Source organism: Jaculus jaculus, chromosome 11 (genome assembly GCF_020740685.1).
Source record: "Jaculus jaculus isolate mJacJac1 chromosome 11, mJacJac1.mat.Y.cur, whole genome shotgun sequence".
Lineage (NCBI taxonomy): Eukaryota > Metazoa > Chordata > Mammalia > Rodentia > Dipodidae > Jaculus > Jaculus jaculus.
Window position 1 is genome coordinate 97,024,083 of NC_059112.1, and position 23,387 is coordinate 97,047,469.

The 23,387-nt window shown below is 42.8% G+C and overlaps 1 protein-coding gene and 1 non-coding gene across 2 annotated transcripts in view; one reads left to right on the top strand and one right to left on the bottom strand.

Annotated features, from left to right (window-relative positions):
- The window catches only part of Eepd1 (endonuclease/exonuclease/phosphatase family domain containing 1), a 134,314-nt gene that overhangs the window by 72,410 nt on the left and 38,517 nt on the right, over positions 1–23,387 (top strand). The window contains exon 2 of the mRNA XM_004652289.2: positions 12,305–12,356. Within this exon, the coding sequence (XP_004652346.1) occupies positions 12,305–12,356 (52 nt within the window). The remainder of the gene's footprint in view (positions 1–12,304; positions 12,357–23,387) is intronic.
- Positions 7,511–7,640, bottom strand: LOC123453445. The gene has a single exon (XR_006632826.1). It is a non-coding gene; the product is annotated as a small nucleolar RNA SNORA70 (small nucleolar RNA).

The window sequence follows — 23,387 nt, forward strand, 5'->3', positions numbered from 1 at the left end:
TTCTGGGTGGGAGGGTGTGGACAAGCCCTGCTTGAATGAGCAGAGAAACAGAGTCACAGAAACAAAGCTAACAGGGAAGTATCTGCCTGGCTGCACTTCAAGTGTCGAATCCAGGATAGAGCAAAAACTACCTGTCAAGAAAAACAAACAAACAAAAAACTCTTGCCACCTCAGTTGCTGCTGAGCAGCCAGTGCCTGGCCTCTGTGAGCCTGGCCAGGACTCACCCTGCCTGGCATAGAACAAAGACGTTCTGGGGATTAAGATAAAAAGAAAGAACAAAAAAACCTCCCAGGACACTACTTGGCATCGTGTAACCAGAGGTCCTTTCAGGAGGCCACAGTTTCTCTAAGACAACAAAGAAGCTGTGGGTGTCCAGAGAAGTCACAGAGCCAAAGCTGCAGGCAAGGACACCTGAGAACCAGCCCCCGAGGCTGCTCCCACAGTCTCCAGCGCCCCGTTCAGCCGTCTCCCTAGCTGGCCCCAGGCCATCGCTGGGCCCTGGCACCTGGCCTGCAACCAATACAGCCGATTCCTGACCATCAACATGTTGCAGGGCAACTCAGCACTTCACGATTATACACGAGGACTCATTTTAGCCAGGACTGGCTCAGAATTCTCTCCATAGCCCAGGCTAGCCTTGAACTCAACTGGGATCGTGGATATGAACCACCCTACCCAGTTCACTTTATTATAGTCTGTGTTCTTTCCAGGACAATATACACACAGACTAAATCTGGCTGACGTGGGGTGCCACCACTACAAACTGTAACCTGAAGAGAAGAAGAAAAGACACTAGCTGATTCATTTTTAGGACTAATACACTGTTTTTCTTTTCTTCTTTGCTTGTGTTGTCACTCTGTTTTTTTTTTTAATGTATTGTATTGTTTTGGTTCATATTGTTTTATTGAGTGTTGGTGTTATTGAATTTTGTTACTCTTTCTGTTCTTTTTTTTTCTCTTATCATTCTTCATCTCATTTTCTTCTGTCTTCTGATTTTCTCAATTCTTTTAGGCCTACTATGGGTAAGCTTTTGTGGTTCCTTTTCTTTTTGACTCTTGATACACTTTCTGGCTTCTGAATATCAACCTTAATGTCATAGTTGCCATACCTACTAATACCATATTGGTATAAATACCTGAAATATTATACATCCTTTAGCAAAACAAAGGTAACAGACCCCATAACACAAGCAGTTATTATATAGCTGATAAAACAACCACCAACAAATCTACAGAACTCATTGTTGGACGTCCTAAAAACCTTAATAGAAACACACTCCCCTGCAAAGCTGAAGAACACAAGACAAAAGAAACAACCAGAGAGGAGGAAGAAAAGGGGAGCAAAATAAAAGAAGGGAGGGGAAAGGCATCTACTTGAACAAATGCCCAAGGCGCCACAGACGCAGAAAAGTAAAGGACAGCAGTCAGCTACCACGACACACTCCCATACTCTCAGCTGCCCACAATGGGAACAGAAAATGAGATAACTGAAACGTAAGAGGAAGAATTTAAAACTCTAACAACCACGTAGACATCGCAAATGGGCAGATGAGTGAGGTTAAAAAGAAAGTACAGTCAAGATCTCAACAAGACAGTCTGCAAAGTGAATGAAACCATGGGTAAGCTGGAGAAAAATCTCATAAATATGGGAGAAAAAATTAGCAAGGAAATTGAAATGTTGGAAAAGAATAAAACAGAGAGTATGGAAATAATAGCAATGATCAGTCAAATAAAAACCACATCAAGGGACTGAGGAAATGGCTCAGGGGTTAAAGGCACTTTCTTGCAAACCCTGCTGGCTCATATAAAGCCAGATATACAATGTAGCAGATGTATCTGGAGCTCATTTGCAGGGGCAAGAGGCCCTGATATGTCTTCTCTCTCTCTCTCTCCCTTTCCTTCTTCCCTCCCTCTGCTTATGGATAAATAAATAAATAAATAAAAATATCAACCACATCAATATGCAATAGTAATAGAACAAGTTCATGCAGAAAAACAAATCTCAGAGATGGAAGACAAAGTTGAGAAAATATGACACAGAGTCTCACTTTAAGAACAAAAGTTAGGGCTAGAGGGATGACTTAGCGATTAAGGCACTTGCTTGCAAAGCCAAAGGACCCAGGTTCAGTTCCCCAGGACCCACATAAGCCAGATGAACAAGGTGGCACATGCATCTGGAGTTCATTTGCAGTGGCTGTAGAACCTGGCATGCCCATTCCCTCTCTCTCTCTTTCTCTCTGTCAAATAAATAAAAGTAAACAAAACATGAAAAAGAAAAAAGTTAAATAGCATGACTAATATTTTCGAGAACTGTGGGATGAATTCAAAATACTAAACCTCAGAATACAAGGGCTAGCAAAAGATGCTGAGATAATTGCAAAAGAGGTTATCAACTGTTTAATGAAATTATAAGAAAATTTCCAATTTAGAGGGAGAAGCTGAAATCCAAACAGAAGAAGCATATAGAACTCCCAAGTAGACTATATTAGAGAAGGTCCTTTGTGTGACACATCTTAGCAATAATGTCAAAATTTTATGATAAAGGAACAATTCTAAAAGCTGCTAGGAGAACACCTTCTCTCATGAGTTGACCCAGCTGCTTCTGATAAAGCAGTAATTATTTATACCTTTCAATACACAGGAAATTTACCATACAACACTACTAAAAGAATAATACACAGAAATAATCAAAGGGGGTTTTTGTTTTTGAGAAGATTACTTTGATAAAATTTTATCCAAACTAAGGAAAAGAAGACCCAAAATTAGAGACAAAGGAGAGTTGTTACAACAGACCCCAATGAAATCCCTACCTCAAAAAACACCTTATACTCCAAAAATTGGGAAATGTGAAGAAATGTATAAATTTATGATCACATTAACTTCCCAAATTTGCAGGACATCAATAAATAGACTAATTTTGCAAGCAGTGAAATTGGAGCAATAATTAAAAGATTCCCCATAAAAAAATCCCTTGGTCAGATGGGTTCACCACAGAATTCTATCAGATATTCAAGGATGTTATGATGCCTCTTCTTAAGGTGCTCCATAATTTAGAAAGAGAAATAACTATTCCAAATTCATTCTGCAAACCCAGTATTACCCAGATCACTAAATTGGATAAGGCAAAAATCAAAAAAGAAAATTTCCCTGATGAGCTTACATGCAAAAATTCTGAACAGGATTCTTGCAAACAAAATCCATGAACACATTATCTGTTTTGAACAATTAGGATATATTATGGGGATAATTCAACATATTTAAATTAATAAATGTACTATACTACATAAACTTACATATAAATCATTTGATTATCTTAATTTTTAGAGAAAAGACATTCAACAAAGTGAAAAAGCCTTCATAATAAATGTTCTGGAGAAAGGTGGGGTAGAGGCGACATACCTCAAAATAATAAATAATAAAGGCTATATATGACAAACTTATGACTAATATATAAATGAGAAAACCTGAGGCCATTTCTTATAAAAACCATGAACAAGACACTTCTATTCAATATTGTGCTCAAAGCCCTAGTTGGAGCAGTTAAGAGGAAGAAATAAAAAGAATAAAAGTAGGAAAGGAAGAAGTCAAACTACTCCTATTTGCAGATGACATGATTCTATACTTAAAACATCAAATTGAGGGCTGGAGAGATGGTAAGGCACTTGCCTGCAAAGCCTAAGGACCCATTTGGATTTCCCAGTACTCACATTAGCCAGATGCACATGGTGGCACATACATCTGGAGTTCGTTTGCAGTGGCTAGAGTCCTTGACATTCTCATTCTCTCTCTATTTCTCATATGCTTCTTCCTCTTGGTCTCTCAAATAAGTAAATAAAAATAAAATATATTTTAAAATCCAATTGACTCTTAAAAGGCTCATTTTTATAAATACTTGTAGTGAAGTTGCAGGATACAAAGTCAGCATGCAAAAGTAAGTAGCTTTCATATATTCCAGTAATGAACTTACAGAGAAAGAAATCAAAGAAAACATCCTATTCACCATAGTTTACAAAAATTAAATACCTAGCAATAACCCTATCCAAAAATGTGAAAGGGCTCTACAGTGAAAACTTCAAGACATTAAAAAGCTGGAGACATGGCTTAGTAGTTAAGGCGCTTGTCTCAGAAGCCTAAAGACCCAGGTAAACCAGATGCACAAGGTGGTACATGTGTTTGGAGTTTGTTTAAAATGGCTAGAGGCCCTAGCACATGCATTCTCTCTCTCTTCTCTTTTTCTGTCTCTGCTTCTTTCTCTCTCAAAAGAAAAAAGAAAGAAGAAAGAAGAAAGGAAGAGATAGAGAAAGAAGTCAAAGAGGATACTACACAATGGAAAGATGTGCCATGCTTCTGGACTGACAGAATTAAAATTTTGAAACTGGCTGTCCTATCAAAAGTAATCTACAGAATCAATGCAGTTCTCAGCAACCCAGTGCAGTTCCTTCCTGAGCCAGAAAATAAAATCCAGGAATTCATATGAAGCCACAGAAGACCACAAGTAGCCAAAGGAATGGTAAAGAGAAAGAACACAGCTGAAGATATCCCACCACCCAACTTCAAGTTACCTCCCAGGGCAGTAGTGATAAAGACAGTATGGCATTGGTACCAAAACAGACCAATGGGACACAATTGAGGACCCAGAAGTAAATCCATATTGCTTTGGAAGAAAGAGAGCTTATTCAACAAATGATGCTGGTAAAACTGGATATCTACCTGCAGAAGAATAAAATTAGACCCATTTCTCTCTCCTTATATAAAAATCAAGTCAAAGTAGATCAGAGTCCTCAGTCTAAAACCTGAAAGAAAATGCTAGAGGAAAATAAATAGAATACATTCCTCAGTATGTATGCATAGGCAAGAACTTTCTGAAAGGACTACAATAACACAAGACATAGCCCCAAGAATCAACAAATGAAACTAAAAAGTTTCTGCACAGCAAAAGAAAACAACAATAAAGTGAACAGATAGCCTACAGAATGGGAGAAAATCTTTGCCACCTATACTTCAGACAAGGGGCTACTTACCAGTGTTTATAGAGAACTGCAAAAATTAAACACCAAACAAAAAATTTACCCATCACCAAGTGGGCTTTTGATATGAACAGACAGTTCAGAAGAAAAGATCACAAGTGGTCAACAGGTACTTAAAGACGCTCAAAATCCTTAGCCATCAGGGAAATGCAAATCAAAACAACCTTGAGGTATCATCTTACCCTAGTTGGAAGGCTCTCATCAGGAACACAGACAATAAATGTCGGTAAGGATGTGGGGAAAGAGGAACCTTTGTCTACTGTTGGTGGAATGATACCTACTACATCCACTATAGAAATCAGTATGAAGGTATCTCAAAGTTAGAAATATACGTATGACCTCGCGATACTGCTTCTGGGAACATCCCCCAAGGCCGCCACACTCTACTGAAGAAACACTTGTACATCCATGTTTATTGCTGTCCCATTCACAACAGCTAAGAATTGGAACTGGCTAAGATGTCCATTGACAGATTAATAGGTAATGAAAACGTGGTATATATACACAAAGGAATTTTATTCAGCCATATGAAAACATGAAGTTAGGAAATGTACAGGGAGATAGATGGATTTGGAAAGATGCATATTGACTCACACTGAGGGAGACCAAAACTGCGTGTTCTCTCTGATATGCTGTCTTAGATTATAATGTCTGTAACAATATATAGAGAGGGTAAATGTGAATTAAACCTAAGAAGGTAGCACCGTGACCAAAAGTGAATATAAAGAGATGAGCTGGAAGAGTAGGGAGGGAAGAACAAAAAAGATCCAGTGATACAAGAGGAGGAGAAATGGAGGAGAGATGGGGGGTAATAGGAAGGGGGGTAGGAATCAGTAAGAATACATTATATTTGAAAATGACAGAATATGCAGCGCTCATGGTCTTTAGTCCCAGCACTTGGGAGCCTGAGGTAGGAGGCTCACCGTGAGCTTGAGGCCTGCCTGGGCTTCAAAGTGAGTTCCAGGCCAGCCTGGGCTAGAGTGAGACCCTACCTTGAAAACTACACACAAAATAAATAAATAAGTCTCTCTATGCCTACTAGAAATAAATTATAAGAAGACGACCAAGCAGACAATGGCGGTGGTTGGGCGAGAGGAGACGAAACTTGTTAGGCTACTTGTCTAAGTTGGGTTGGTAACAAAAATAGTTGTTTGTTGGTTTCTTTATTTATAATCTTTAGAAAAGAGTTTGTGGCTGGAGAGGCTGTGAGTAATATGATATCCACTGTTGGCGGAAACTTTCTGTGAGTTGAGCCACATGTTAGGAACTGTGCTTTCATCATCTTGCTCATGACCGCCCAGGCTCCAAGTCCTCTCCCTCCTCACTGTGGTGAGGTCCTGAGGTTTGTAAATCCTCTGACAAGCAGGCAATAGAGCTCAAGCTGACTCTAGGGCCTGGCTTTGTTTTTCAAGAGTTTTAAAATTTTTATTTATTAGAGACAGTGAGAGGAAGAGAGGGAGGGAGAGAGAGGGCGAGCGGAGAGAGAGAGAGAGAATGGGCATACCAGGGCCTGTAGTCACTGCAAACAAACTCCAGACACATACACCACCATGTGCATCTGGCTTACATGGGACCTGGAGAATCAAACTGGAGCCCTTAGGCTTCGTAGGCATGCACCTGAAGCGCTAAGCCATCTCTCCAGCCCAAGGGCCTGGCTTTTATTTTCTGCACTAATATGGGAAAATATAGAAGCAAACACTGGAAGATTGAAAAACATATTATTGAATTACTCAAACATCTGAGAAATAAAAGTCAAAATTCATTTTAAAGTAGACAGAAAAAATGCCAACACATCTTATTTTGTATTAGTGTTTTAAAATGGGTCCGGGTGTGGTGGTGCATGTCTTTAATCCCAGGACTCGGGAGGCAGAGACAGGAGGATCACCATGTGTTCGAGGCCACTTTGAGACTCCATAGTGAATTCCAGGTCAGTCTGGGCTACAGTGTGACCCTACCTTTAAAAAGAAACAACAACAACAACAACAACAAATCTTGCTATACAGTCCTGGTTGACCTTAAACTCTTAATCTTCCTGCCTCATTCTTACTTTATTGCATTTGACGGGAAGCAGGACTAACTGGCAGGCATGATTAAGGAGGAATAGCATAATGGAAGCCCTCACAAGCACAGGGCACTTACTTGTCACAGGGAACCACAGTTTGGGGCTGCATTTGACCTCAGTCCTCCAGGAAGAACCACTGCTTATCTCCCATGACTTCACATTTATCTACATTAAACTGGGAAAAGCCATACTACTTTAAGATCTGCAACTTCCAGTGGCCAGGCAACTTGACCATGGCTCTTTGTAGGACTTATGTCATGCGTTTATTTTTCCATCTGCCCTTGGTGCAGATGGAGATGATAATTTGGCTAACGTGAGTCCTTGGCCATTAGTCTATTCTTCCCAAAGATCCCCTGCATACCTCTCTGGAACCTAGGTAAGGGTCAGTCCCAGGTCAGAGACATGAACATCCATTAGAAAGGTCTGACTCCAGGGTCCCTGAGGGTAGTCCATGTAAGCAGCTGGCTGCATAAACTTTTCAGGATGCTGTTCTTTGCAGCCATTGCATACTGGGTCATATATTTTTAAAAAGTGTTCTTCCTGTTCCACAATGCACTAGATCACAGGGGACTCAAAAATCACAAAATTTAAACTTAACTACAGCTTGGTCACTTAGCAATAGAGATACACGCTGAGCAATGTGGCATTTGGTGATTTCATGACTGGGCAGACATTGCAGGGTCTACTTGAATAGACTGAACTGGGCTCACTAGCACTGGAGATATAATATTACGGGGCCACTGTCATATATACAATCCCTCCATAACTGAGATGCCGTTATATGGTGCATGACCTTAGCTATATGGAAGCACAATACGAACACTATTGAACCAAATTCAAGATCAACATTGTCACAGAGGACTAGGTGCATAATGAAATTTGAAACAAGTACAAATGTATGCTTAAATATAGGGCATTATGCACAAGAAATCACTGATATAAATGACTATCCAGCTCAGGAAAGTAGGCAGAGAAACCAGCTAAAACAAAGGAAAGTTGAGGAAAGGAATTAGGGTAAATATCAACCTTAATTAGGAAGAGGATGGAAAATTGATCAGTTCTGGTATTAATTTTTCAGAAGGCCAAAAAGTAAACTGATTCCTCACAATTTATAAAAGGAAAAAAAATAAAAATAAGCGTGAAGCAAGTGTAGACACAGGTTGTTTTAAGTTTAAAAACATTACTACTATAATTCTTTGGTCAAAATTTAGAAGTATGAGTGGACTTGACAGTTTCCTAAGAAAATAGAAATTATGGTAATTCAAACGGATGAAAATCTGAAAATGGAAAAAACAATAACAACAACAACAACAAAAAAAAAAAACATGCATCCTGTCCTCAAGGAAGGTTCCCACCCAGACTTCTGTGGACCTGCCAGGAACAGTCAATGTCCAAGCTAAATTACATGTAGATTGTTCTGGAAGCCAGCATATTCACGGAAACTTGGCTGTGGAGAGGAAGGATGGGATGCCAGTGTTCTCTGGCAGTGACAGGTTGTGCTTCCGAAACAGATGCCTATGAGGAAAGCAGGGGCCTTTTCTGGGGGCTGTGGCTCTCTGCAGATATGCCGACTGATGTTCCTCTGTTTCTCAAACCCTGAACCAAAGGCTGAGGAAGCTTAAGCCTCAGGGAAAACAAGCCTGTAGGTGATACTCATGGCCTCAATTTTGGAGATCACGAACGAGGAGTCTTCTCGATGTTCTTAATGTGGAGGCCCCTCTGATGGCCAAGGGAGGGGTGTGTGGACAGCTGCATTGGCACCATTTCTGACTTGACTCTGTTGAACTTCCTAAGCACCCCAGACACTTCAAAGGGACATGAGAAGTGGCCTGTGGCCACCAGGCCTGGCCTTCCTTCATTGCCTCATCTCCTCTGGCCTGCTCTTGTCTTTGATGGAAGTCTGCCGGCCTGCAGTTCCTGCTTCCATTTAGCATTCCTTTGTGCCTTGAACATGGTGTCTTTATGGACAGGGAGGAGAAGATCATTGAGCAGCTTAACAGTGTTTCAACCTTTCCTCTAACCTGTTAACAACTGATATCTGATGCTAGTTCAGACCTCGTGATCACAAATGGACAGGACAGAATTAGAGATTTTAGAAGTTGCTCCAGCGTAAGTATTTTCCAGTGGCAATTTCAGCAGTAATCTAATCTTCTAACGCTTGAGTCACAACTGGATCATTCCATAACTTAGCATACAAATTGCTAACCTGCAGTCTCAGAGTAGTGCACTGGGATCAGGATGGCAATGTGCTTGTGGTATTGCTTTACATAGCGGCTTTGGCCCCGGTTGAATAATCTGTCTAGTCATCTCCTTTAAAGGGTTCTTTTCTTCCAATGGAGAAATTGCAGCATGGCCTGCAGCTTCGCTCATCCACTCTAGGGTGTGTGAGCTATGAAACTAACTTGGCCCAGAGACCTTTGAGCCCATGTGGTCAGGAAATGTTCCCTGAGGGGCGCCCATGCCCATTGCAGGGATTACATATGTAGCTTTGGGCAAGAATGTCTGAGCTGCCGGCCTCACAGTGCTTCTGTAGAAGAAGCAGGAGATTAACAGAGGGACTCCAATAAGTGATATATAAGAAATAGTCTCCCAAGGACAATAACATGTGAGTGGAGACCTTTTTGTCCAGGGGGGCTACTTGGAGGAATTCACGACGACTCTGTCGAGTCAGGAGAGCAGCACACCTGTCCCATGGGCAGAAGGGAAGTCGGAGTTAGCGGAGTGGAGACAATCCCGGAGACTAGTCCATGAGCTTTTATGCTTCCCACCTCATGGCTAGAGGTAGTGGTGGGTTCTTGTAAGCCTTGACAATGTTGGTTGCACTTGCTGGGCCTGCTTTTAAATAAGCCACTGCATCTGGCTGGATGTACTTGCTCAGTTGTACCAACACTGTGAAAAAAATCTGTAAGTTAAGATGATCCTTCCAATAGCATCATTGCTGTGGGGTGCCATGTGGGTGCCATGTGGGATGGGTAGGGGTGGTCCACCTCTGCTCTGCAGAATGTGTACAGGTCCTCGGCGAGGGGGTGACAGTGACCAATGACCCTAAGCACATGAGCCATGGGTAGGGAGTGTCACAACACAGTTCACAGCTGGCCTGCTTCCTGAACAGGCTCTGAATTCTGTGGCTTCTGCTCATGTGCTGAGATGAGTGTAAGCCTTCTGCATATCCCCAGCTATTTGTCCATATTCCCAAGAATACTTCAAGAGCATCATATCTTTTTATGAACTGAAGAATTTTTTGAATATTTTATTTATTACTATTATTTGAGAGAGAGAGAGAGATGGATGGAGAGGGAGAGAATGGGTGCACCAGGGCCTCTAGCCACTGCAAATGAACTCCAGACCATGTACCACCTTGTATATCTGGCTTTACGTAGGTACTGGGGGATCAAAGTTGGGTCCTTTAGCTTTGCCAGCAAGCATACCTTAACCATGAAGCCTTCTCTCCAGCCCATTTTTTAATGAAGAAGATTTTAAATATTTTATTGATTATTATTTGAGAGAGAGAAAGAGAAGAGAAGAGAGAGTAGCATATGTTAGAAAAGAAAATAGGGGCTAGAGAGATGGCTTAGCAGTTAAGGTGCTTGCCTGTGAAACCTAAGGACCCAGGTTTGATTCCCACTTAGTACCCATGTAAGCCAAGATGCACAGTGTGGCATATGTGTTTGCAGTTTGTTTGCAGTAGCTAGAGGCCCTGGTGCACCCATTCTCTCTCTATCTACCTCTTTCCCCCTCTCTCAAATAAGCAAATAAAATATATATTTTAAATTCTTAAAAAAGAAAATATCTTCCCTAAAAACATGCATTCATTGCTGAAGTCTGTCATCTCAGTTGCTGGCTGCAGTCCAGGCTCAAGCCCCTAACATGGAAACTGGGACATCACACCTCTTTTGGTGTCTGTGTAGATCTCCCTGCAGATGGTCTTCCTCCCACTCTTTCCCCTGATCAGGCTATCTCGGTCCTCCTAGGAAGCCTTCTCTAACTTCTCTGTAGCCAGGCTCCTCTAGATCTCTGTGCGTCAACATCAACTTGGCACACTGTGTGTCATATTCTCATCCAACTGCAGTCATGGGCTTGTCACAGCTGAGTGCATGTCACAAAGTCACCCTACATGCTTGGCATCAAGGCTCCATCAATGGTTGGGTAGGCAAGTGAGCAGTGGAGTAGGCCTTCGTAGCTGTTGGTAATGTTAGCAGTGTGTTTATGATCACCAAGTAAAGATTAATACGGCACCTGGGTAACTGTTGTCTTCTTTCTTTTCCTCAGCCTTTATTCAGGTCCCTTGCATGAAACAGCTGGCAGTCGCCTATAGCTTCTTTTGTAGTGAAATATATACATAGCAAAGTTTACCATTTTAGTCACTTTTTGGGGGGCGGGGGTTGAGGTAGGGTCTCACTGTAGCTCAGGCTGACATGGAATTCACTATGCAGTCTCAGGGTAGTCTTGAACTCATGGCGATCCTCCTACCTCTGCCTGCCTAGCGTGCGCCACCACACCTGGCTTTAGTCACTTTTAAGTGCATGGTTTGGTGGTGTAAGTGTATTCACATTGTTGTGTCACCATGGCCACCGTCAGTCTCCAAAACATTTTCTTCATCCCAAACTGAGATTCCATACCAATTAAACAGTAACTCCCTAGCTCCCCATTCCTCTTGACCGCCAGCCCTTAGAAAGCTCCATTCCCTTTCTCTGTTAACTTGGCCATTCTGGTACCTCAAATAAGTGGCATCATTCTGGGTTTGTCCAGTGGCTTATTTCATTTAGCGTAAAGTCCTCAAGGTGCACCTATGTTGAAGTATCTATTAGTTTCATTCCTGTGGAAGGCTGAATAATACATTCCATTGACTATATGTACTATTGTGCCTGTTGATGGCAGTTTGAGTTGTCCCCCACCTTGAGCTATTATGAATAATGTTGCTATAAATCCTGTTGTGCAAAAAAGACCTTTTTAAGTGTCTGTGGTCAACTCTTTGAGGATGCACCTGAAAGTGGAATTGCTGAGAATTTTGGTAAAATTAATTTTCCAATTGAGAAATTTTAAAAATATTTTTGGAATGTTCCTTTTGATTCAAACAAAAGGTCACCATAAGGTGGGAGGTGACATAGACGTGCAGGGTGTAACAGCATACTTCTATTCTTGTGACCTAGGTGGTGATGCTTGATGGTGCTAAATGATGTGTTAAATGTGGTCTTAATGTTTGTTTCCCCTACAGCATCAAGCTTCTCGCTGTGCAAGAGCTGCTTGAGAAAGAGGCCCTGGAAAAGGTAAAGATTTTGGTCTTCCTGCACATGGGGAGGATTCTGTGTCTGCAGACATAGCGCTTGTTGCAAAGGCGGTCATCTATCTTATGCTCTTGACAGCCCGCGAGCTACGCAGACTTTTAATGGCAGTTTTCCCGAAGCAGTTTTTCCATCCACACTGGCAAACCCAACCTTGCTTCACTCCTTCAGAGCTCTGGGAACATCAGGCTGCCCTGTGACAAGCCAGGCCACGGCTCTGGAGGAGGCTTCTGCATGCCCGTCCTCTCCTCTGTTTCACGTTGGGTTACTTGGGCACGTGGCTGATGGAATGAGGTCCAGTTAAGTTTAGTAACTGGCCTAAGACAGATGAGTTAAGTGCAAGAGGATTTGAACCTCAGAGTTCATTTCTAAAACCAGTGCTTTACCGAGTTAACCAGTGAGTGTGTGAGACTGCATCCGTCTTTAGGCCCCCACTGATGTTTGGAAACTGTCCCCACACTTGCAAACTGATGCTTCAGTGTGCCCTGGAAGAGATGCAGGTCGTCTCTTTCTTCTATGCTTAACAAGTCAAGCTGAAACCAAGGAGGATCCTTTACTGGTTGTGGGTTCAGTTCCTGCACATGAGGTGTGGGATTGGCTTGGCAAAGCCGGCTAGGCAGGTGCTGAGGAGGCTAGGCACCGAGTGCCACCCGACAGGCCTCCCAGCTCATGCTGATCCACTCCCTGGGAAAGCTCAGGACTCTTCCTGCAAGTGAGCTGTGGATGCTGATTACAATCTGTAGGTTGCACAGAAGTAAGTGGCTAGACAAGAGATAAGTGCCAAATGGTGAGTTTTTTTTTAAGAGTCTCTCCCAGAGAGGGGAACTATTCTAATGGACCCCAGAGTGTAGAAAGAGAGTCTTGGAAGAGAACCTTGGGGCAAAAGAATAAAAGTAAGGAGTTAATGAGAAGTGAGCACACAGCAAACTGGTATTTTTTTTGAGGTTGAGGAGATCCAGGTAGACAGGCTTGGATTGTCTCAGGACCATCGATGAGCTGGCTGAGATTTTCTTCCAGAACTGTTCATTAAACGGCACAGTAGTATTCAACAAGGCTTGTAAAATGGATGAAATGTTAGCAGAGTTATCAGAAACACAACATTTAACCTTGATAATAGAGAGCCACTGGGTGCCATTAAAGACTGTACAAATATATATTTGGTCTCAGAACTTATTTATATATTCTAGACTTGAAAATAACCCTTTTGACATCTATAGATTTTTTTAATTATAGAATTAGAACTATGGGGAAAAGATGTCTTAATGTTTGTTTTCCCTCTTGTACAGCTCTTGTTGTATTACTTAATAAGTCATTTACATATTTAAGGTATTTTTTATCTTTGGTTATACATTTCTCTTTGAATGTTTAAGACCATATAGATAGCCAAAATTTAACTAAGGTTAATTTTGGTGGTCACTAATGGCTCTCCAAAAAGACTTTAGGGACCCAGGAGTAGCCCTATAGCTTACTGGTCTTTTCTGTTTGTTAGGATGAGTCAGAGCCCAAATGGTGTTTATTTTTGGAATTTAAAATGTTTGGATTAGTGGTCACTCTATAAGCATTAAAATGAAGAAGGTCTTCAAAGTGAACACCAAGCAGTGATGTGAAGGGAGGGGCGGAGTCCCAACTCTGAGGCTCCTTCAGCCTCATTTCCACCCTGGGCAGAACAAGGACAGTGCTACCACTGGACCTCAGGGAGCTGAGATGCAAGCCAAATGAGTTAATGTAGCCAAAATGGTTTTCTGGATATCAAAGCACTCTGCTCATATTAATTCTTAATTACTTATATCAATTCTTAATATGCATTCAGCTATTACAACATGCCAGCTCTAGCTATTAAAGCTATCAGTGAGCCCAATGACAGTACCCTATGCAGAAGGTAGATAAAGGCTTAAATCAACACTAATTTTTCCTGAAGTCAATAATTTGCTTATGATTATGGAAGAGAATGGCCTTGTCCTTAGGAACTGTATGCTGATATATTTAGGAAGCAAGCAGCAGAAAGTGTATAAGTTGTTCACAAATGATTCGGGAAACAGTGTTGTGAGAGAGGATAGAGAGAATATGCATGGTGTGTGTGTGTGTGTGTGTGTGTGTGTGTGTGCGTGTGCATGCGCACACACATGTGCATATGTAGTATGTTTGGTATGTATACCACATATATGTAAACATGTTTTCACCCACACACAAAAGGCAGAGCCATTGAGAAAGAGAAGCACACATGACAAAGCCAAGAGGACAAATGAAAACCACTGAACCATCTGGATAGGAAACCTGTGAGGACTCATTGCATGTTTTTGAGACTTTCAAAGAGTCTTCATCCCCAGTTTTAAAATTTATTTGTAAGCAGAGAGAGATGGAAAAGCGATATAGAGAGAATGGGGATGGCAGGGCCTCTAGCCACTGCAAACAGACTCCAGATACATGGGCTACTTTGTGCATCTGGCTTCACGTGGGTACTGGAGAATTTAACTTGGGTGGTTAGGCTTTGCAGGCAAGCGCCTTAATCACTGAGCCATCTTTCCAGCCTCCCACATTTTTTCTTTATGGTATTCATTACTTATTTTATAATTTGCTGTTTTACTTACTTTTTTAAAAAAATTAGAAAACTCTGCCAAAGATGGAGTTCCTATCCTAACTGGATCAGTGTAATACAATATATATACACCAAAATACCAGTTAGGTCTCCTGAGCTTTTACTAACCAGAGGTGGGGACAGCTTGCTGTGGCTGGCCGTCAGCTAGACTGATCCAGAGGGCTGCCTGAGAACTGGGTGTGAATGCTCCTGTGGCTCGGGTCCCCAGCCTGCTTCCTCCTTCCCATCTGGAGTATCTTGAGTTGCTTATCACCTGGGCTTCGGGTTTTCATGTGTAAAATGGAAATCACAATTCCTAATTCACAAAGATTGTGAAAAGAATGAGTGCACAGTCCAACTAAGTCTTTAAGCACCCAGTGATTCCTCCGAGGTAGGGTGCTGGGAATACTCTCCCCTCCTCACCCTGACCCTCAGTTATCCTTCTCTTCTTCCTCCTCCCAACCTCATTTTCAGTCATTCTGGTGACTTTTTTTAATCATTCCTCCATCCCAGTAGATGACTAGCGGGAAATTTTATAGATGAGATGATTTGAATGTACACACAGGGACTAGCGTGTTCCCTCAGTTCACTGCTATCTTCTGAGCATTTGTTCACTCAGTCATTCATGCATGCATGTTCCAGGCATTTGTTGAGCTTTCTGTGTGACAGGCAAGTAGCAAACATTTCTAGAAAAATCTGGAAACAACCAGTGACCATGAGTTTGGTCTCCCGTTTCGAGTGACACATGGCGAATTTTCTGGATTAGTACTCATCTTTGTTTTTGCAGCAAGGTTGGCCCAGTGATTTGCTGGACTAAGACTTGTTGCCTAGAGTCTCATAAGTGAAAGCTTCCCTCCCCCCTGAACACGTTGCAGAGCACAGAAAAGAGCCTTGAGTGCTGTGCAGCCCTGCTCTTCAAAATACTGCGTTCGCAGCCCAGCCTGTTACAAACACACACGCTCGGCCCCATCCTAGACCCTGCTGAATAAGAGCCACATTCTAAAAAGACCCCTGGTGGATCATGGGTATGAAAGTCCAAGAGCACAGCTGAAGAGTGTCATGTCTTGTCACCAGCATGATTATTGGCTAATCCTGAATAAAAATTTGAGAAGTCAAATATTTGCTTTTATGGCCAATTAGGCTCCTTCAGAGGAAGCAGCCAATGAGAAGTTAGAAACCAGCTCTGTGTTTGGGAGGTCCTCATGTTTTTCTTAGCTTCTTGCTCTGCTTCCTTTCATTAAGAAAACAGTCTTAGCCTGGCCTGGTGGTGCGCACCTTTAATCCTAGCACTCGGGAGGCAGAGGTAAGGGGATCGCTGTGAGTTCGAGGCCACCCTGAGACTCCATAGTGAATTCCAGGTCAGCCTGAGCGAGAGTGAGACCCTACCTTGAAAATCCAAAAAAAAAAAAAAAAAGAAAAAAAAAAAGTCTTCATCCAATTTGTAGTAGATAAAGCCAGTGACAAAGGCCTCCGATGTATAGCCTCCAAACTTTATTTTTTTAATTTTTACTTATTTATTTGACAGTGACAGACAGAGAGAGGAAGAGACAGAGTGAGAGAGAGAATGGGCGCGCCAGGGCCTCCAGCCACTGCAAACGAACTGCAGATGCATGTGCCCCCTTGTGCATCTGGCTAACGTGGATCCTGGAGAATCAAGCCTTGAACTGGGGTCCTTAGGCTTCATAGGCAAGTGCTTAACTGCTAAGCCATCTCTCCAGCTGCCTCCACACTTTAAACCTCCTCGACTGTTGGGCTTCGGAGGACAGTGTGCCTTTGGGGTTTATAATTCCTGAATTTCTGAGAGCCTACCATGTTGAAGCCTAGCTTCTCTAGACATGCAGATGGTCCCAGGAGTTGGGACCTGTGCATGCCTCTGTCTTGGAATCTGGTAGTGATTCTGAAAGGAGCTTTGTCTCCCACAGGCATTGGTAGGCTGGATACAAACAGAAAAAAAAAAAAAAAAAAAAAAAAAAAAAAGGAAAAAGAAAAAAAAAAGAAATATCTGAGTTATGCTAGACGATATAAAAGGCTAAAAAGAAACAACAGTGTTTTGAGGGCTCTTAGAAAATGAGCTTTCTAATGCTCTCCCTCACTATCAGGAATTAATGTTATTATGGTCTTAGTAGTTCAACTTTAAATAGTCAGGATTTCCTAAAGTCACATATGATTTACCTGGTCGTACCAGATTCAGAAAGGCTGAGGTTTTGCTGCTCTTGGACCCCAGAGCAGAGTCCTTCTCCCTCGTCAGTGTGGCTGCGGGGCTGGTCACGGGCCTTGCTGAGGCCCTGGCCCCTGCCTCACCTCAGGACCTTTGTTCTGCGGAGTCGATCCTTTATCACTCTGTGAAGAGAGAACTTGTTGCCTTTTTGCATCGTGTCTCCTTGCTTTTCCTCCCATTTGCTTCTGCTAGTGGTCCTTTTGAGTTTAGGGGATCTTGGGATTCATTTGCCCTATTTAATATCAACCGGCTTTCTGGCCAGAGGTAAGTAGTGAATGCATGCATGGACGTTCAGTGACCTCAGCTAGACCAGCAGGATTCCTGTCTGTATCCCTCTCTCTCCCTTTTTTAAAAAAAAAATTTTTATTTTTATTTATTTATTTGAGAGTGACAGACAGAGAGAGAGAAAGAGGCACAGAGAGAGAGAGAGAGAAAGAGTGGGCGTGCCAGGGCTTCTAGCCACTGCAAACAAACTCCAGACATGTGCGCCCCCTTGTGCATCTGGCTAACGTGGGACCTGGGGAACCGAGCCTTGAACCAGGGTCCTTAAGCTTCACAGGCAAGCGCTTAACCGCTAAGCCATCTCTCCAGCCCTCTCTCCCTTTTTTTATTTTTTGGCTTTTCGAGGTAGGGTCTCACTCTGGCCCATGATGACCCGGAGTTCACTTTGGAGTCTCAGGGTGGTCTCACACTCATGGCGATCCTCCTACCTCTGCCTCCTGAGTGCTGGGATTAAAGGCGTGCACCACCATGCCCACCCTATTTGTGCCTCTAACTCCCTGTCTTATTTATTGGTGTGTTAGACAAGGTCTCACTCTGTAGCCTTGGGTGGCTTATAGCGCTCTATGTAGACCAGGCCAGCCTCAAACTTGCAGTGATCCTCTTGCCTCTGCTTTGCCAGTGGTGGGATTATGGTGCGTACCAACACACCTGGCCACTGCTTGTCTTAACTTAGAACTGCTGCTTGAAGATAAACTGAAGAAACTTGGAAGGTCAAATCTGAATTTTTCTTCTCCGCCAGTGCTACATAGATCCAGTTTCCAAGACGAGACACAACAAGTTTTCAGTTGCTTTAAAAATAAGTTATGAGCTATAAATTATAAAATTAACCTAATTCCTCTGTTAGTTTGTTATTTCAAAAACTTATTAGAACCATAAATAGGGGCTTTATAGTGTAACTATCAAGGAATATAACATTTTTATGAATAAGTGCTTTAGATCTGTGTGGTTTTCGTTTGATTTCTTGCTTTTTTCCACACATTCCTCAGGTCCCAGGAGCAAAGACTTGTGGCTTTCTATGTTATGTTCTTTGACAGTGGGCCTTTTTGTTTTTCTGAACTTCGGTTTTCCCATGCTTTAAAAACAGGCTCATCTAATGCCTTCAAATGTGGCATTGCATGAAAGGAAATGAAAATGTTGGTACAGCTTGATTTAGAAAGATCATTTCTCCATGACCCTTTCAAGCAGCTTCCTGCAAAGCTGTGGACAATAGCTTGGCTGGGCATTCCAGCTGGAGATCACCTTCACCTTGGCAGGACCAGAGGGCAGCCACCCCCTGACCCACTGAGAAGCTTCCTGTGTTAACTGAGCCACCCAGGGACAGGGCCACCCAGCGCACAAGTGCTGATTATTTTCTCCCCAGGCCCTCAGCAGCAGCCATCATTCCCAAATCAGCTGATTTTATGCTCCACCTTTTAGAACTGGGCTCCTGGAGGACAGCCAGGGTGAGCCCAGCCTGGCTGTTGACCAGTGAGGGAACGCTGGGTGGATTACCCACAAACCTTGGGTTTCTTTCCAGCATGCAGCTTCACGGTAGTAATAACTGCACCATTGCAATTTATAAGAACTAAGTGAAATAATTTATGCCATAAACTATGATTAGCAAATACGTCAGCCTCTAACAGTAACGCTGTGGCTGTCAGCCACTATTCAGGTAACCATGGTCGTCATCATCACTGGTACCATCTCCTTGCTTCTCCCTGGAGCAACTCTACTTGAGTCTCACCGTTACCGTTCGAAGGCAGATGTTAAAGAAAGCGTATCCTCGCCTTTTCTCCATTTGCCAAATTGCGTAGAACAAGATGCCTGTTGGACATCCTTGCTTCTGTTACCGCACAGTTTGTCTTGAGTATTAATGGCTTTGGAGTCTCTTGGTCTACTTCTCCAGTAGGTAGAACAGATGATCTCTGAAGCCCCCATTAGCGCTTTCCATGTGCAACAGAGTGTGTGTGCATGTCCCCGGCAAGCCCAGCATTAGAGAAATCAGACTCGATGCAGTAGTCGGAGAGTCCTCTAGCCACACCGTAGTGGGGAACAGCATTGGGATGAGAACGTGAAGAGTTAGTTCCCTGAGGATTTTTCAGAGGGAACTGGGAGATCGACCATTTTCATATAGGAGTGTGTGTCTAAGCTAATAATGGTGCTGTGTTTCAGAACAGATAAACCCTATCCTGTTGTCGTAGATCATTAGAGCAATTTCTGTTAGGATTTGGACTTCCAGTTAGTTTATCTTGTGTAACATTGCAGTGCTTGCTCTGTGCCTCAGTTGTACTTTATACCCAGAAGGACAGAGTTTAAAAAATACTTGAAATTTGAAGGATCTATATAGACTCCCAAAATAGTGCAACTGAGGGGGAGACCTTTAGGGGTATATAACCAAAGTCTTATTTTGCACACAGGACATTGAGTCCAAAAAAGTTGAAGGAAGTAATTCTCTCCCCCTGGGTCCACACAAGGCATGTGGGTGAACCAGGACCTGCCGTGGTAGACTAGGCTCCATGTCCAGATGTCCTTCCGTCTAGCCCAGCATCCATGCGGTGATCTCCGTTATTCTGGACATCAGTCTTAGAAGGTATGCCACATTTTCCAGGGGTAGCAACAGGGCAGTCCTTGGTCCAAGTAAGGAAGAAACAACACGTAGGTCCTGTAGCAGTGTAGCTTGTAGCAGACTGATTCAGGTGGTTAGTGAGCGTCTCTACGAGGGACAAGGAATGTAGGCTGGAAAAGGTTTGGGGCTATTGATGTGGACACTTGGAGGAATATCTTGTAGGGAAGGAACATGCAGTGCTGTGAAGGCTGCCTGGAGACTGCTGGCCAAGTTGTAATGGGATGTTAGGGGCCCAGGAAAGTCCTTGAATCCCAAACTCTAGGTTTGGTTTTAATTTTAAGTCAAAAAATTGAATTAAAAAAACAGGCTGAGAAGGATAATTATTAAATTATTTTTTTAAATTTTTTTTTAATTTATTTGAGAGCGACAGACACAGAGAGAAAGACAGATAGAGGGAGAGAGAGAATGGGCGCGCCAGGGCTTCCAGCCTCTGCAAACGAACTCCAGACGCGTGCGCCCCCTTGTGCATCTGGCTAACGTGGGACCTGGGGAACCGAGCCTCGAACCGGGGTCCTTAGGCTTCACAGGCAAGCGCTTAACCGCTAAGCCATCTCTCCAGCCCGGATAATTATTAAATTATTTATTGAGGGACGTACAGAGCCAAGGCAAACCCTCATGGGGGGGCCTGGAAAAACCATGGGAAGAAAAGAGAAAAGAAAGTCGAAGGAGCTCCTGCTAAGTGAGGAGCTGGCAGGGATGAAGAACCCGTGCGGAGAGTAAGGGCTAAGGCCCCAGCCCGGGGAAAAGCTCACCCACAAATGGAAGTTGCCAACTGGTCAGAGAGCCTTCCCTCCCCTTGCAAAGGTATTTCTAACCTTAGAGTGGTGGGCTGTCTTCCAGCTCAGGTGGACAGAGGGACAGCTGGTCGGTTAGGGCTAGGGGCTGTCTCAGGAAGAGGCTAGTCCTGACACCAAGTTCTGGGAGCTGAACTTGATCAACGACAATGTCTAAATCCTATGAAAGACCTTCCTTCCAGAAAGGGGCCTGGCTGTTTGTCGAAAAACAGGTCTAGGCAACTAGGCAAAAGATAAGAAGTCAGATCATCTTTGATTTCTAGCAAGTGCAAACTTTCTTTTACTGCCGGGAGCCCAGTCACCCTAACTATACGCCCCCCTCAAAGTAAGAGCTCCGTAGATGGTCATAGGAGCCAACGAGGAGTGTGTAGAAAGGTAGAGAACATGGATTGGGCACACCCTTCATTTGGGCTAAAAATACTGCCCAAAAATGTGCCTTGAAACTGTCAGCAAGAGCTTCTTCAGACCTCTCACCTTCTCTTTCCTTCTTGGTTGTCCACGGAGTTGGAGATGAGCTAAGGTCATGTCACATGGTTTTCCCTCGCACAGTTATGCAGGTCGTTTATGTTCTCCGTGGGTTGACCCATTTCTGTTATGAGCATAATTAAACCCATTGGCATCCCTTGCCTGGTAGGAGGCTGGCCACTTTTCACTAGAGGACTAGTGACAGAAGTGGGGACCCTGGGGAAGCTTAATGTATCCTGAGCAGAGTGTGACCGACCGAGGCTCACAGTTTATTTTGCACTGCCCATCAACTCTACTGCATGGGCTGTACCCTGGGGTCTACCCAGACCCCTTGATGCCAGGCAGTGGAGGATCTGAGGGAATTACGGGCAGGTTGCACAGTTTGCTTAAGGAGGGGCAGAACCAGGAGTGTACCTCAGTGGTGGAGCCCTGGCTTCAATGCCCAGCATCATAAAAAAATAAATAAAATAAGTGTATTTTCCCTGATGTTTTGACACCATTACAAGATACTGTGTAGATATTTAGGGTCTCACACCACCTCTGCCTCTCCCCTTTCCCAAATAGGACTTTTCAATTCTATTTAGCATTATTAGTTATCAAAGATAAGCAAATTAAATAGTTAGGGCTCAGTTTTAATTTATGATATCAGCAAAGGTTTAAAAACCTAATTATAAAATTGAAGTTGTGCTAAAAAGAAGTGTCCCCATTCATTGCTGAGGATGGTAGGTGACATGAGGGGTCCCTTGAGATAAGCAGTGCCTTGCATTAGCCTTGGAGATGCTCCTACATTCTATAAACATGTTATGAGCTCTGTGCTTCACGGGAAGGCTGTGTTTCAAAAAAAGTCTGTGATTGATCTACCTAAGGGTTGAGTAGTGATGAGCAAAAATGTTAAATTACTTAACTTGGTAGAAATGTGCGATAGTATTTACCAAAAGGGGGAGTAAGCAGTTCTACCTATGTTTCTATGACAATGTGAAAATACTTAATTATTCTGGAAGGTGGTATTTATTGAGTACCAGCTCCCATCAGGCACTGTGCTAGGTGATGTCCACATCTGCAGACAGGACATTTTCATTTCTTAACCACCAAGAGCTCACATTGTAAACTGGTAAGGGGGAAAACCACTGGCTTTTACACAATGACACAAATGCTTATTTAATAACAATAGTGAAAATGCTGGAAAAACATCAAAACAAAACAGAAAAAGGCATGTTTTCAGATGAAGGAACTTAACCTGATATTCTCAATACACCAAGGAAACACATGCCAAAATAATAATAATAATAACAATAATAATAATTAGACTGACTCTTTTAACATTTTCAGTTCACTTTACCATTGATTTACTAATCTCAGATCAAACTTCTGACGACCCCTGCAAATGAAGGGACAGGAGAAAGGCACAAAGAGTAAGAGGCTCATGGTTTCTTTTAAAAAAATATTTATATTATTTATTTACAAAGAGAGAGAGATAAAGGGAGAGAGAATGGAGAGAATGGGCATGCCAGAGACTCCATCCTGTACAAACGAATTCCAGATGCATGGGCCACTGTACATCAGGCTTTATGTGGGGACTGGGGACTTGAACCCAGGTCATTCGGCTTTGCAGGCAAGTATCTTAACCACTGAGCCATCTCTCCAGCCCTGGTTCATGGTTTCTGACAAGGAGAGTGCTGCATAGAGATGGAACAACCTCTCTGAGTGGCCAAGAATCCTACATAGAGGGTTCCTTATAGATTGATCAACCTACTGGCCAGTTCCCATGGCCTGTGGCTAGTTCATGGGTTAAATCTAATCTATGTTTGTCTTTTTTTGTGGTCTTATTGTTATTTTATTATGAGAGACAAAAGAATTGGCATGCCAGGGTCTCTATCCACTGTAATCAAACTCCAGATGCATGTATCACCTTGTGCACATGCATCACCTTGTGTATCTAGCTAACGTGGGTTCTGGGAAGTCAAATCTGGGTCCTTAGGCTTCGCAGGCAAGTGCCTTAACTGCTAAGCCATCTCGCCAGCTCTAGAGTTTGCCTTTTTAAATAAAGTTTTATTGGAATACAAATATACCCATTCAT